Raw genomic sequence first — 13,472 nt, 5'->3', positions numbered from 1 at the left:
AAATTTAAAATTCAAAGAAGGTGGAAAGACCTCTTATTGTTCTGTGAACAATAAGTCTCCTAGTTTATACCATTTTTAAAAAAATGTTTACAAATACTTAACTAAGGTATTTCTAATGATCAGCAAATTTTTGAATTTCAGTTGTTGAGATACAAGACAGATTTAGAGCTCCAAACCTTTGTTATGTAAACAAGGCCCGAGCCATCTTTTTGTTTACATAGGTTAACCATGCTGATATATGTTCGTCAAAGCAGATTTTTTTTTCAATAAAGAAGTTAATTCTAAATACAATTAGACATTTTCTAATGATTTGCTGAATCTTGTTTTGTTATAAATATGATCTTTTCTAAATGCAAACAAAAACAAGGCACGAGCCTTGTTTACATTATGAAGAATTCTCAGTCCTGTATCTCCTTTGTAAATCAACAAATGATGTTTGAATTTTTGTGATCATTAGAATTGCCTTAGTTAGGAACTGTAAAAATTAAAATTGGTATAAAAAAATTCAGTTGAAACTGTGTCCATGCCCCTTTAAGTAATAAAGTATTCTTAGTTTAAGTTTTTGAATTTTATTGAAAATGATATAAATTCATTATGGCTTAGTATTATTTCGAATCATTCTTAATGGTCGCATTTCAATAATATTTTAAAATCTTACTTAAAAAGTACCTACTTAATGACCTGAAGTGACGTAATAAAAGCCTACAAGTTTAATATTCTTTTGTTTTCAATGTACCTGCTCCTTTACTTAAGTTCCTTGAAGTCATCGTGTATACGAATCCAGAGTCATATCTTGGAGGCATGTCCTTTTGTTGCCACATTTTCACTCGAACTTCGGCCTCGACAAAATCGATTTCATCAATAGTTTTATTTTGATGAGAAGTTGGGTAATACCAATCTTTCTTTTCACCTGTATGAAATAAATGTTAATTCTTTTTATTTTACACTGTCGTCTGTATCATCCCAAAAATGCCATTAAGTAGAAAAATTGCATGAACGAATTGTCTATAAAGATTCTTTGCAACTTATCAAGAAGAAAATTTGTTTTATCCCATTTAAACATTATCTGCTGTATCATTAATTAATACGAGTAAGCTGTTTGATAAGTTTCAACAGAACCGAGTCGCCCGTGTGGCGCAGTGGTCAGAGCGTCTGCTCTAGAGTCGCGAAGTCACAGGATGAAAGAAGGATATGGAAATAACGAACAGTATTCAATCTCAACGTCCATTAAACAATATACAAAATAAGAGCAGAGCAAACACGGACCTCCGAAACATCAGAGGTGGGGTCAGGTGCCATGGAGGAGTGAGCATCCCCTGCCGACCGGTCACACCCACCGTGTGATCGTTGTCATAATCAGGAAATAACGGGAAAAATCCGTCGTCAATTCAGTGTATAAATAATGGACTAACAATTGGTATGAAAAACGTCAGTCAGCATTTCATTCAATGAAATTACTTGTTTTTTTTTATTTTGTTTAGAATAATTATTTAGGACAGCTAGTCTAGTAAGTTAATGTAGTAAATAAGATAGCTGTAGTAAATTCCTTTCATTCATTCATTCATACCTGGTCATTCATTGTATTCTTGTTTGTCCGGTGTTCCGTGTCACGTGAGTATTTGGTTGTCACGTGATTGTCTTGTGGTCTATTATTATCCTGTGAGTGGAAGAACCAGTATGTTTGGGGTGTGGTAGTTATGTACGCATGTGTGAGTCCTGGTATATATACTTATGCACGGACTATTCCTTTTTAATCTTGACGATAATTTGGATGTTCTCCTGCGAGAAATCTATGTCAGCAGTAATCTAAGAAATTCCTTATGGAATCTTAGCGCCTTAATTGTTATCGAGACTGGTCACCTTCGTTCGTTCGTTTGTTCCTTTGTACTTCATTTATCATCAGTTTCACGTTCCATCGTAATTGTCAAGTAATAAATATGTGAACCTTCATTGAGGAATTGTGTTTAGTTATCATTCCCTGAGATGGGAGACCCGTGACAATGGCGCCCAACGCTGGTTTAACTTGGACAACTTAGGAACCAGGCTGAATACCAAGACGTCTTTGAACGACATTGAACTGTTGAACTTGAAAGTGGCCAGGCCATTGAATTCTATATGTACTACAAGTAAGCGATTTTCAGAGGAAAAAGTGCTTTGTGTGGTGAAAATTTGTGAAAATTTATCTTCAGTGTACATATATGAAACAGAGAAGATGTTAGGGATGTTAGACAATGAACAAAAGCATGATTGCAAAACTTACGTTTTACCTTTAGTCAACGCATACAATTCAACAAAGCATGAGACAACGGGATTCTCGCCGCATTTCCCAATGTTTGGGTGGAACCCTAGATTAGCAATCGATGCCTATCTTGGTTTGGAAGATTCACCACAAAAGACAAGAAGTCGGGAGAACTATGCTCAGAAGCTTAAGAAAAGATTTAATTACGCATACAAAATGGCAAGAGGTAACATCGGCAGAAACAATGAAAGGTATAAACAGAGTTTTGCCAGGCAGGTCCGTTTTGAAAAGTTAGAGGTTGGAGATAGAGTATTAGTAAGAACATTAGTATTTTCTGGGAGATCAAAATTAGCAGATAAATGGGAGAGAGATCCTTATTCGGTAATTGAACAGTCTTTCAAACATCCCTGTTTATAGAGTCAAAAATGAGGTTTCAGGTAAAATTCGAATATTGCATAGGAACCTTTTATTACCTTTTATGTGCATTACAAAATCTTCCAATTTAGATAACATTCAGATAACAGGGCCCCGGAGGCAGTACCAGAGCAGGAGGTAGCAGAATCAGAGACAGAGTCAGAATCATCAGATGATGAAATTTTGGTAAGGCAGAAAAGAGTTAAACCTAAGCAGGGTATTTCTAGTATTTCAGACAGGTCAAGGCCATCCACATTGATCTCACCATCAACTAGAGAGGCATCAACAAGGGAAAATACAAGGTTAATGCGCACGGAACCATCAACTAGAAAGGCATCAACTAGAGAAAATACAACGTTAACCCGCACGGAACCATCCATTCCAACTAATATGGTAACAGAGCCCCGCAGGTCAACCAGATCCAAGAAAGTTCCTGATAGGTATGGTTCGTGGGTATCTCCCATAGAGACACAAGTTTGATATGTATAATTGGGGAGAACGTCACAGGTAATTAGGATACAACTGTAGTTTTAGTGTGTATATAGATTTAATGTGTTGTTTTTATGTTCATCTTGGATAGAACTACCATGATTTAACTTAAGATTTCACTTAAGTGACTTAGTTAATTATCATGTATAGAGTATATTGTAGTTCATAATTTTATGATTAGTTATTAAGTCTTATTATTTCAAAATTACTTAGTTAGTGTTGGTAAGACTTACGTTAGTTGTAGATAAGTTATAGTAGAGTAAGTATTCTCTTTAAGAAATGTCAGGAGACATTTTATTAAAGAGGGGGAGAATGTCACAGGGTGACAATTACTTGTTTTTTTATTTTGTTTAGTATAATTATTTAGTACAGCTAGTCTAGTAAGTTAATGTAGTAAATAAGATAGCTGTAGTAAATTCCTTTCATTCAATCATTCATTCATACCTGGTCATTCATTGTATTCTTGTTTGTCCGGTGTTCCGTGTCACGTGAGTATTTGGTTGTCACGTGATTGTCTTGTGGTCTATTATTATCCTGTGAGTGGTAGAACCAGTATGTTTGGGGTGTGGTAGGTATGTACGCATTTGTGAGTCCTGGTAGATATACTTATGCACGGACTATTCCTTTTTAATCTTGACGATAATGTGGATGTTCTCCTGCGAGAAATCATTAGCAGTTTATCTAAGAAATTCCTTACGAAATCTTAGTGCCTTAATTGTTATCGAGACTGGTCACCTTTGTTCGTTCGTTTATACTTCATTTATCATCAGTTTCACGTTCCATCGTAATTGTCAAGTAATAAATATGTGAACCTTCATTGAGGAATTGTGTTTAGTTATCATTCCCTGAGATTGGAGACCCGTGACACCATTTAAACATTATATGCTGTATCATTAATTAATACGAGTAAGCTGTTTGATAAGTTTCAACAGAACCGAGTCGCCCGCGTGGCGCAGTGGTCAGAGCGTCTGCTCTAGAGTCGCGAAGTAAGGAGTCAATCCTTATGTCGTGGGTTCGAATCCCACTGTGGGACGCGGAGACCGGTCCTTTGGAGGAAACCGTATAAACCGAGGTCCCGTGTCGCTGTAGGTGTTGGCACGAAAAAGATCCCTCCCTGCCCACTGGCCCTGGGTGCCAAGCATAGGACAAAATTTGCAGCTCTCCACCGGCAAGTATTTTTTTTGGATCTGCCGTGCCTTAAATATTTGTAATAGACCCGGTATAAATAACTCTACAGCTTTTCGTTTTCCATAATAATACGTGGGCTCTGTACCTTTAGACAGTCAACAAAACAAGAGAAAGTCTTTGTATAAAAGAAACATGTAATAATTTATTGTATAAAAGTACATAAAACAAACGCGATCTTTGGAACCTCCAGGATACTTTGGGAAGGTGTAAAAATGGAAGGTGCACCACTCTGGAAGCGAAGGTGCAACGATATGGAAATGAAGGGGCGGTAGCAGACGTTGCTAATGTAAACAAATATATGTCAGGAGTATATAAGGGAAACTCTGGTAACTGGAGAAGGTGCACACTATTACAATTAAATAGTCACCTTCTGTAATTTGGATGGGTTATTAAATAACACCTTCTGGGCCATTCTAAGGCTCCGTAATCACAATCTATATCCGACAAATGTAAATCCCAAACTGGTACCTTCAACGGGCCTCTCTGTTTATAAACACAGAAGAGTTACGTCATTATCCAATCAGCGAGCGTCTAACAAACAAGGTAGCGCGTGCGAAACTTCAAGCCGAAGTAATCAAATACGGAGGGAAATCGAAGCACATTAGGGCTGTAAACATGGATTATGGATAAAATATCGCTTATGGTGGATGGTAAAACATGAAATAAACACAGGTAAGCACTACTGTGCGTAATGACACATATTTTATGCCACAAGGGTCGAGAACAACATCCCGAACGAATGTGAACAACACATTCAGTCCTTGTGAAACGGCATGTTTCTACTTTCGCTTTCAATCAAAGCTAATAGATTATCAATAAATTGGCATAAACACAAATAATCACTTGAAATATCGTATCTACACTCCGTAGTAATGTGTAAATATCCATGCTAAGGTAAAATAATAATCATAAGTAATAACTATGGTTGGCACAAGGTACAGGCCCACCTAAATTCATAACATTATCCCCCTTCTTTCAGAACATTTGTCCTCAAATGAAAACAAAGAAGAAGGCATGGATGGTTGGAGACATGGTGTTTATGGCAACAGTTGGTATGAATGGTAAAGCAAAGTATGATTATTTACAATGTATGAAAATGAAATGATAAAACGATACCATGTACTACAACATATAACAATAAAATAATTAACAATTAAATACAATATATACTTTCAACAAGTTAATAAAATTATCAACAACAATATATCATATTAACATCCTCATAATGTTAATGAAGATCAATAATGTTTACAATATCACATAATATCAATAGTTATTCCTCACTTATTCTCACTGAGCGCATCAATCTTCATTTGTAAAAGGTTCTCGAACTCCTGAAGACAAAAGAACTGGGCTTCCCTCTGGAGGCAAAACAGAAGGGAAGGATCAGATGGAAGACAGTTCAGTGGGAGCTCAGCTCCATGACGGAGATAATTCAGGATGAAAATAAATAGTTTTGGATCTCGGTCGATGAAGTAGGTGTAAATATTGTCAACGGCATAGGGTTTCAGTGGAGATGATGGGAGGATCATCCGAGCCAGCAGGGAGCTTGGGTCAGCCTGTAATGTAGGTGCACTCGTTTCGAACTTGGTTCCACCGACATTCAGATAAATTCTCTGTTTTTGTGATTGGGCCATACCCTGCAGACGAATCAGTTCTTTTGGCGTTGGAGAGTAGGCAGGGGCATCAGGACAATTTACACTATACTGTGTGGACGAGTCATCCGGGAAGAGGTCTAATTCAGCCGGATTTACATGCACGGACAAGGCTGCCGAAGACTTGGATGATGATGATGAGGAGGATGAAGATGAGGATGTTGATGAAGAGGATGATGTTGATGGAGATGCTGGAGTCACTGGTGTAGGATGGTATACAGGTTTCTTGATGTTGGAAGCCTCCGAAGTGGACGGAACTGGAGCAGATTTACTGGTGGCAGTTGTAGCAGATTTGGTGTTGGTAGCTGGAGCAGATTTACTGGTGGCAGTTGATGGAAGAGGCGCAGCCAGGGCAGATGGTAGTAGGGGCGCAGCCTTACTGGTGGCACTTGATGGAAGAGGTGCAGCCAGGGCAGATGGTAGTAGGGGCGCAGCCTTACTGGTGGCACTTGATGGAAGAGGTGCAGATGCTTGGGTGGACAGCTTCTGGATCTTAGCTGGTGATGGAAATGGCCCTGGAGATATTGGCTCTGTTAACGGCTGGTAGGTGTGACGATTCTGGTCTTTCTGCTTCAGAGGCTTTGTAGATGAGTTGGCTGATTTGTTTTTAATGTGAGACTTGATCCTATTTTCCTTCGAACGTCTGTTCTTTTCTTCAGGTGTGACTGTGATAACACGGGGTACCCGGTTTATGAGGGAGGAGAGGTTTTTTCTGAAGATGGTCAGGTCCTGTTCATCAGCCGCAGTGAATTGTCCAGTCTTGCGATTGACGGGGGAGAAGGTGGCTCCAGGACACTTAGACTTATGGTTTTCAGGCCGATTGTACACCTGCTTGCACTGGCTGCATTTGTATCCATAACCACTATGCTGCTCAACCAAATGGCGCTCACATTGAAAACGTTTTTCAAACTCAAAATCTGTACATATGCCGCACTGGTACATGCAGATATTCTGGAAATAAAAGGTATGAAAATCGTAAGTATAAAGGTCAATCTTGCTATACATTTCTATAAATGTATATCTTTATTTATTTAATCAAATGGTAATTTTGGAACAGGATTACTTTCAACAGAAATATTTTGGTGATGATTATAAACTTTTGTATCAAATATAGGTGAAATGGATGAATAATGGAAGGCAAAGGTAAAGGCAAAGAAATCCAGCTATGGTTTGAACCAGGTGGGAACACTATCTCCCAGGTAAGGTTTTAACCTGTCGTGGTGTACAACTTTGGGTTTTGAATGGGGGGACCTTTGAATTCTGAAAAGGATATCATTAATTTTATGGGTAATTGTGAAAGGACCAACCCAGGGTCTCTGGAGTTTTGGGCATCTCCCTTTTGTTCTAATAGGATTATATAACCAAACGGTATCCCCTATATTATAAATGTGGGCACTACTTTGGTTGTCATATCTCCTTTTCATGTTCTTAGATGAAAGGTTTAAATGCTGTCTGGCAAAGTCATGTATTTTGTCTAGTTTTTGTCTTAACTGTTCTATATGGTCAGAATGAAAAATTTGGTGGTCATTGGTCTCAGGTCTTCCTAAAATTAGGTCTATTGGTAAGGTTGGCTGGGTGGCAAAAACCATTTGATAAGGGGAAAAACCTGTTGACTCATGTTCTGATGAACGATAGGCCAACATGAGTAAATATATGTACTCATCCCAGTCGTTCTGATTTTCAGAAACAAATGATGACAACATGTTTTCTATGGTTCTATTGGCTCTTTCGACCATGCCATCAGATTGAGGCCGTAATGGGGTTGTACGGGTTTTGGTAATTCCTAATAGTTTACAAAGTTCTTGGAAGACCTCAGACTCAAAGTTCGAACCTTGGTCTGAGTGGATGGAAAGGGGTACACCAAATATGGATATTATTCTTTCAACTAGTTTGCTTGCTACAGTTGTAGCTTCCTGGTTTCTCAGTGGAATAGCTTCCAACCATTTTGAAAAATAATCTCCCACAACAAGTAAATATTTATTTCCTTGTTTGGTACGGGGTAAAGGTCCTAGAATATCAATGGCAATTCTCTCAAATGGAGCACCAACATTATATGTTTTTAAAGGGGCTTTGTATTTCTTCTGGGGATTCTTCTTAGAGGCACAACTATCACATTTGGAACACCAATTTTTAACATCACTTCTCAGATGAAACCAGAAATATCTGGCCTGAACTTTAGACAAGGTTTTCTTAATTCCCAAGTGTCCTCCTATGACACTATTATGTAAATGTTCCAGAACAAGGGCCTTTAACTCTTGGGGCACTACTAATTTTAGAATAACATCTTTTCCACTGTCCGACTCCCATTTATAATAAAGGACGTCGTTTTGAATAAGGAGGGATTCCCATCTTTGCCAATAATATTTGACAATGTCATTGTATGAGGCTACATCTTGCCAGTTTGGTTTTTGGGAATTCTTTTTCCATTCTAGTATAAGGCTCAAATTTGGGTCATTATTTTGAAATTCAACCAATTTTTCATGTGGAATTGGTACTGTTTGGTCAATGGTTTCTTGGGAACCAGGTTCTTTATTTAACTTTTTCTTTGCACGGGTAGTAACGTTGAGTACACTGTTTTGTACAGTAACATTGTGGGGTTCCTCTAGTTGAGATTCAGGGTCCATGGAAATAAAGTCGGTCTCTTTCCTTTCGGTTTGTTGGCAGTGTTTACACTTGGTGCTAAAGCATGGATGTCTGGAAAGGGAATCTGCATTTTGATGGGATCTACCAGCTCTGTGGACAATTTCAAAATCGTAGGATGACAAAATCTCTAGCCATCTGGCCATCTGACCTTCAGGGTTTTTAAAATTCAGCAGCCACCTTAAGGCTCCATGGTCAGTTCTTACAGTAAATTTCCTACCATATAGGTAATGGTGAAAATGTTTAATTGAAAGGACAATGGCAAGAAGTTCCCTTCTAGTCACACAATATTTCCTTTGGGGACCACTAAATGCTTTACTAAAGTAACAAACAACTTTTTCACATCCATTCTGTATTTGGGATAGCACTGCTCCCATACCATAATTACTAGCATCAGTGTCTAAGATGAAATGGTCATTCTGGGAAGGGTATGCTAGGATGGGTGCCTGGACAAGGGCAGCTTTTAAGATTTCAAAGGAATTCTGACAATCTTCAGACCAAATAAATTGCTTGTTCTTTTCAGTAAGGCGGTGTAAGGGTTTGGCTTTTTCAGCATAATGGTGGATGAAACGCCTGTAATAAGAAGTTAAACCTAGGAAACTTCTGACATCTTTTACAGATTTGGGGACTGGCCACTCTTGAACTGCCTTGACTTTGTCGGGGTCAGTAGACACACCATCTTTACTAACAATATGTCCAAGGAAAGACACTTTACTCTGAAATAAGCAACACTTTTTGGGACTTAATTTTAAATTGGCACATTTAAGTCTCTCAAAAACTTTTCTCAAGTTTTGTAATTGTCCTTGAAAATCTTTGGAAAATACAACAATATCATCTAGGTACACTAGGCACACTTTCCAGGAGAGGCCATTGAGAACTTTCTCCATGAGTCTTTCGAATGTGGCTGGCGCATTGCATAGGCCAAAGGCCATGACAGTAAACTGCCAAAGTCCTCCGCCTGGGAATGAAAATGCTGTTTTTGGGCGGTCTGCCTCAGAAATACCAACTTGCCAGTACCCGGACTTTAAATCAAGAGTACTGTAGAATTCGGCACCAGAAAGGGCATCTAGGGTATCATCAATTCTGGGCAAGGGGTGAGAATCTTTCTTAGTAATGTCGTTGAGTTGACGGAAGTCGACACAAAATCTTAAGGTGTTGTCTTTCTTTTTAACAAGGACGATGTTTGAAGACCATGGGCTAGTGGATGGTTCAATGACACCTTGATCAGCCATACTCTTTATTTCAGCTTCGGCTTCAGCCATTTTTGATAAGGGCACTCGACGGGGTCTTTGTCGTATGGGATGGACATTTCCAGTATCAATGGTATGTTCTATAATATTGGTGTGACCTATATCTTTGTCAGATTTGGAGAATATATCTTGATATTCTATTAAAAGATTTCTCAGGGAGGCACACTCACTCTCGTGTAATTTTGCAGTACTTCTGGTGTACAAATCTTTCAAATGGGAAGGCAGATCAGGGATTTTTGTTTCAAGTTTGGACATACACACATTGTGGAAATTTTTAGTATTTGGTTTTTCTTGTATGTCACTGTCATTGACTGGTTCACAGGTGGCGGCAATGGTATTTTTGTAAATTTTGCAAGGCTCATCTTGCAAGTTTAGTATTCGCAGTGGTACAATACCTTTACTAGGATTTACTAAAGACCTAGCAATCATAAGACCTTGTTTTTCAACAAAAGTATTGGTTGGCTCCAATAGGGCAGCACATTTGTTGACATGACCAGTGGATCTACCAGGAACTATCATTTCAGTTCCAGGGGGAACAACAACATTTTCTGTCACAGTAATTCTGCAACAGGCAGGTACTTCATTAGAGTATCTGAAGCATGGAATTTTATCGCCTTGCACATCAAGACAACTTTTGCTTAATAGCACATCACATTTGTTGGCGGTCAGAAAATCTATACCAAGGATGACATCATTATTTATGTCAGCCACAAGGACGTCATGGTAAAATTTGTGCTGGTCAATTTGTATTTCAACTCGAGTCTGACCAATGAAAGAGGAAGTGGTTCCAGTTGCAGTAACCAATTTTGTATTGACCGGGGTAATTTTTGTGTGTTTGGAGGGATTTATGGATTTAAAAGATTTTACGCTCAAAATGGTAACACTGGCTCCAGTGTCCACTAATAATGACATAGGGGTATCCTGCACTTTGGCAGCAATGAACAATCCCTCATCCCCGGACATGGTTTCATTTACTAACACTGTTGAGGGCCATTTTGAGGAAGTCGATCTGAGGCCCCCAGATGCGACCTCATTTCGTTTCCCGGATTCTGTTGATTTCTTGTGTCAGGTCTTTGGTTTTGTCCGTTGTTGTTAAAGTATTTGTTATTTGGTTTCCATTTGGATTGAACAGGTCTTTGTTCATTTTGGTTTTGGTAAGGGTTTCCGTATTGGGGTTGTGAGTTGACATTTACTAATTTTCTGATCTCCCTGGTTAGAGATCCTATCTCGTTTTTAACTTCTGAAAAACCTTTTCTAATAAGGTCTAATGAATCACAGTCATTGGTCTTGTTTGGTTTTTCATTGACAAATCTAACTGGTCGGTTTGAACCTCGTTGTCTGTCTGCTAAACGGTGTGTCTCCAGTCTAATGGCTTGGGCCTCTGCCTCGTCAATGTCATTTGGATTGGCTTCTCTGATTCTCAGTCTAATGTCACTGTCAGGAATGGAATCAATAAAATGGTCCCTAGCGAGAATCTTGGTAAGTGAGGATGGTGCTTCAGGGTACGCGAGTCTCGTTAACTTTTTAATAGACTGGGCAAGTTCAGAGATTGATTCATCTTTATTTCTTACTCTAGTTTGGAGTTGAGCACGATAAATCTCGGCTCTGCCATGGGATCCAAAACGTGTTGTAAGGGCTTTGACTAAATGGCTATAGTCACGTCTCTCTGTACTGGACAACTCACTAAGGGTGGCACGGGCATTGCCTTTTAAGGAGCTTGCTAGGTGTAATGATTTTTGATGATAATCCCACCTATTTAATTCACACAAAATTTCAAATTGGGCTAAATATTCATCTAGGTCCTCAGACCCATCAAAACATTGTGGTTTGGTTTGTGGAAATCCCCCAACTTGGTTATGATGGTGTGGTAAGGGCTGTTCAGTGGAAATTTCTGGGTAGGAAATTGGAGAAGGATTCAATGCATTTTGATTGAAAGGTACCTGGGGACTGACAGGAGAAGACTGGGGTTTGGAATTTTCTGATTCAACCTTCTGTTGGATTTCCCCTATTCTTTGTTTCATATTTGAGAGTTGTTCATCAAAATCATTTTTCATTTGATTTACATCTCTGGTAATTTGAAATTGCACCTTAAACATATTTCTGTTGGTTTCATCACACATATTTCTGAATTGCTTGGTCAATTCACATTGCATTTCTTTAAATTCATTTACTAAAGCTTTAGTAATATTTTTGGTAGGGTCAACTGGTAATTGGACACCTTCTCCAGCACCAGCAGAGATGCTGCGGTCAACAGGGGTGATTTCTGGGTCACTATCATTCATGGTAGAATGATTTTCATCACTTGGTTTAAAGAACACTTCATTGGACTCATTGGAAATATCCATTGTAAAATGATTTGGAATAATAAAAATGTTTATAAAAATATTCTTGTGAACTTAGTCTTGTTTGTAAACTGCAAGGTACAGAAAAAAAATTCAATCAATTTTCTAGGATCCCACTTCTGACACCAATGTAACGAAAAAATATATGATTAATATAATATTTATCTGCCGTGCCTTAAATATTTGTAATAGACCCGGTATAAATAACTCTACAGCTTTTCGTTATAATAATACGTGGGCTCTGTACCTTTAGACAGTCAACAAAACAAGAGAAAGTCTGTGTATAAAAGAAACATGTAATAATTTATTGTATAAAAGTACATAAAACAAACGCGATCTTTGGAACCTCCAGGATACTTTGGGAAGGTGTAAAAATGGAAGGTGCACCACTCTGGAAGCGAAGGTGCAACGATATGGAAATGAAGGGGCGGTAGCAGACGTTGCTAATGTAAACAAATATATGTCAGGAGTATATAAGGGAAACTCTGGTAACTGGAGAAGGTGCACACTATTACAATTAAATAGTCACCTTCTGTAATTTGGATGGGTTATTAAATAACACCTTCTGGGCCATTCTAAGGCTCCGTAATCACAATCTATATCCGACAAATGTAAATCCCAAACTGGTACCTTCAACGGGCCTCTCTGTTTATAAACACAGAAGAGTTACGTCATTATCCAATCAGCGAGCGTCTAACAAACAAGGTAGCGCGTGCGAAACTTCAAGCCGAAGTAATCAAATACGGAGGGAAATCGAAGCACATTAGGGCTGTAAACATGGATTATGGATAAAATATCGCTTATGGTGGATGGTAAAACATGAAATAAACACAGGTAAGCACTACTGTGCGTAATGACACATATTTTATGCCACAAGGGTCGAGAACAACATCCCGAACGAATGTAAACAACACAATCAGTCCTTGTGAAACGGCATGTTTCTACTTTCGCTTTCAATCAAAGCTAATAGATTATCAATAAATTGGCATAAACACAAATAATCACTTGAAATATCTTATCTACACTCCGTAGTAATGTGTAAATATCCATGCCAAGGTAAAATAATAATCATAAGTAATAACTATGGTTGGCACAAGGTACAGGCCCACCTAAATTCATAACAATCTCGCATTTCCGAGATACATTTCCAAATTTGTTCCATCTTTGTTATTTCAATTACAAGTTTAAACAAACCTTTCAATGCCTTGAAATTGAACGTCTAAAATCCTCTTAAGTGTTATTTTCTTTTCTCAAC

General features: G+C 38.4%; 1 protein-coding gene and 1 long non-coding RNA gene across 2 annotated transcripts; both read left to right on the top strand.

The window, feature by feature from the left end:
* The first annotated feature begins 4,471 nt into the window (after positions 1–4,471).
* On the top strand, positions 4,472–5,890 carry LOC134235299 (uncharacterized). The gene is made up of 3 exons (XR_009985375.1): positions 4,472–5,002; positions 5,310–5,391; positions 5,653–5,890. It is a non-coding gene; the product is annotated as an uncharacterized LOC134235299 (long non-coding RNA).
* Positions 5,891–6,075: 185 nt separating this feature from the next.
* Positions 6,076–12,260, top strand: LOC134235298 (uncharacterized). The gene is made up of 4 exons (XM_062717419.1): positions 6,076–6,528; positions 6,645–6,949; positions 7,100–7,184; positions 12,073–12,260. The coding sequence occupies exons 1-3, from the start codon at positions 6,215–6,217 to the stop codon at positions 7,114–7,116; spliced, it is 636 nt and encodes a 211-aa protein (XP_062573403.1). The 5' UTR covers positions 6,076–6,214; the 3' UTR covers positions 7,117–7,184; positions 12,073–12,260.
* The last annotated feature ends 1,212 nt before the right edge of the window (positions 12,261–13,472 follow it).

Source organism: Saccostrea cucullata, unplaced genomic scaffold, assembly GCF_032062105.1.
Source record: "Saccostrea cucullata isolate Sc308-1 unplaced genomic scaffold, CSIRO_AGI_Scuc_v1 ctg634, whole genome shotgun sequence".
NCBI classification, from domain to species: Eukaryota; Metazoa; Mollusca; class Bivalvia; order Ostreida; family Ostreidae; genus Saccostrea; species Saccostrea cuccullata.
Note: the sequence above shows the minus strand (reverse complement) of the source record. Positions and strands in the feature narration are given on the sequence as shown.

Coding starts and splice junctions, on each gene's coding strand:
- LOC134235298 (XM_062717419.1), top strand. CDS start 6,215: ATGTTGGAAGCCTCCGAAGTGGACGGAACTGGAGCAGATTTACTGGTG. Junction 6,529..6,644: donor ATTGGCTCTGTTAACGGCTG/GTAGGTGTGACG, acceptor TCTTTTCTTCAG/GTGTGACTGTGATAACACGG.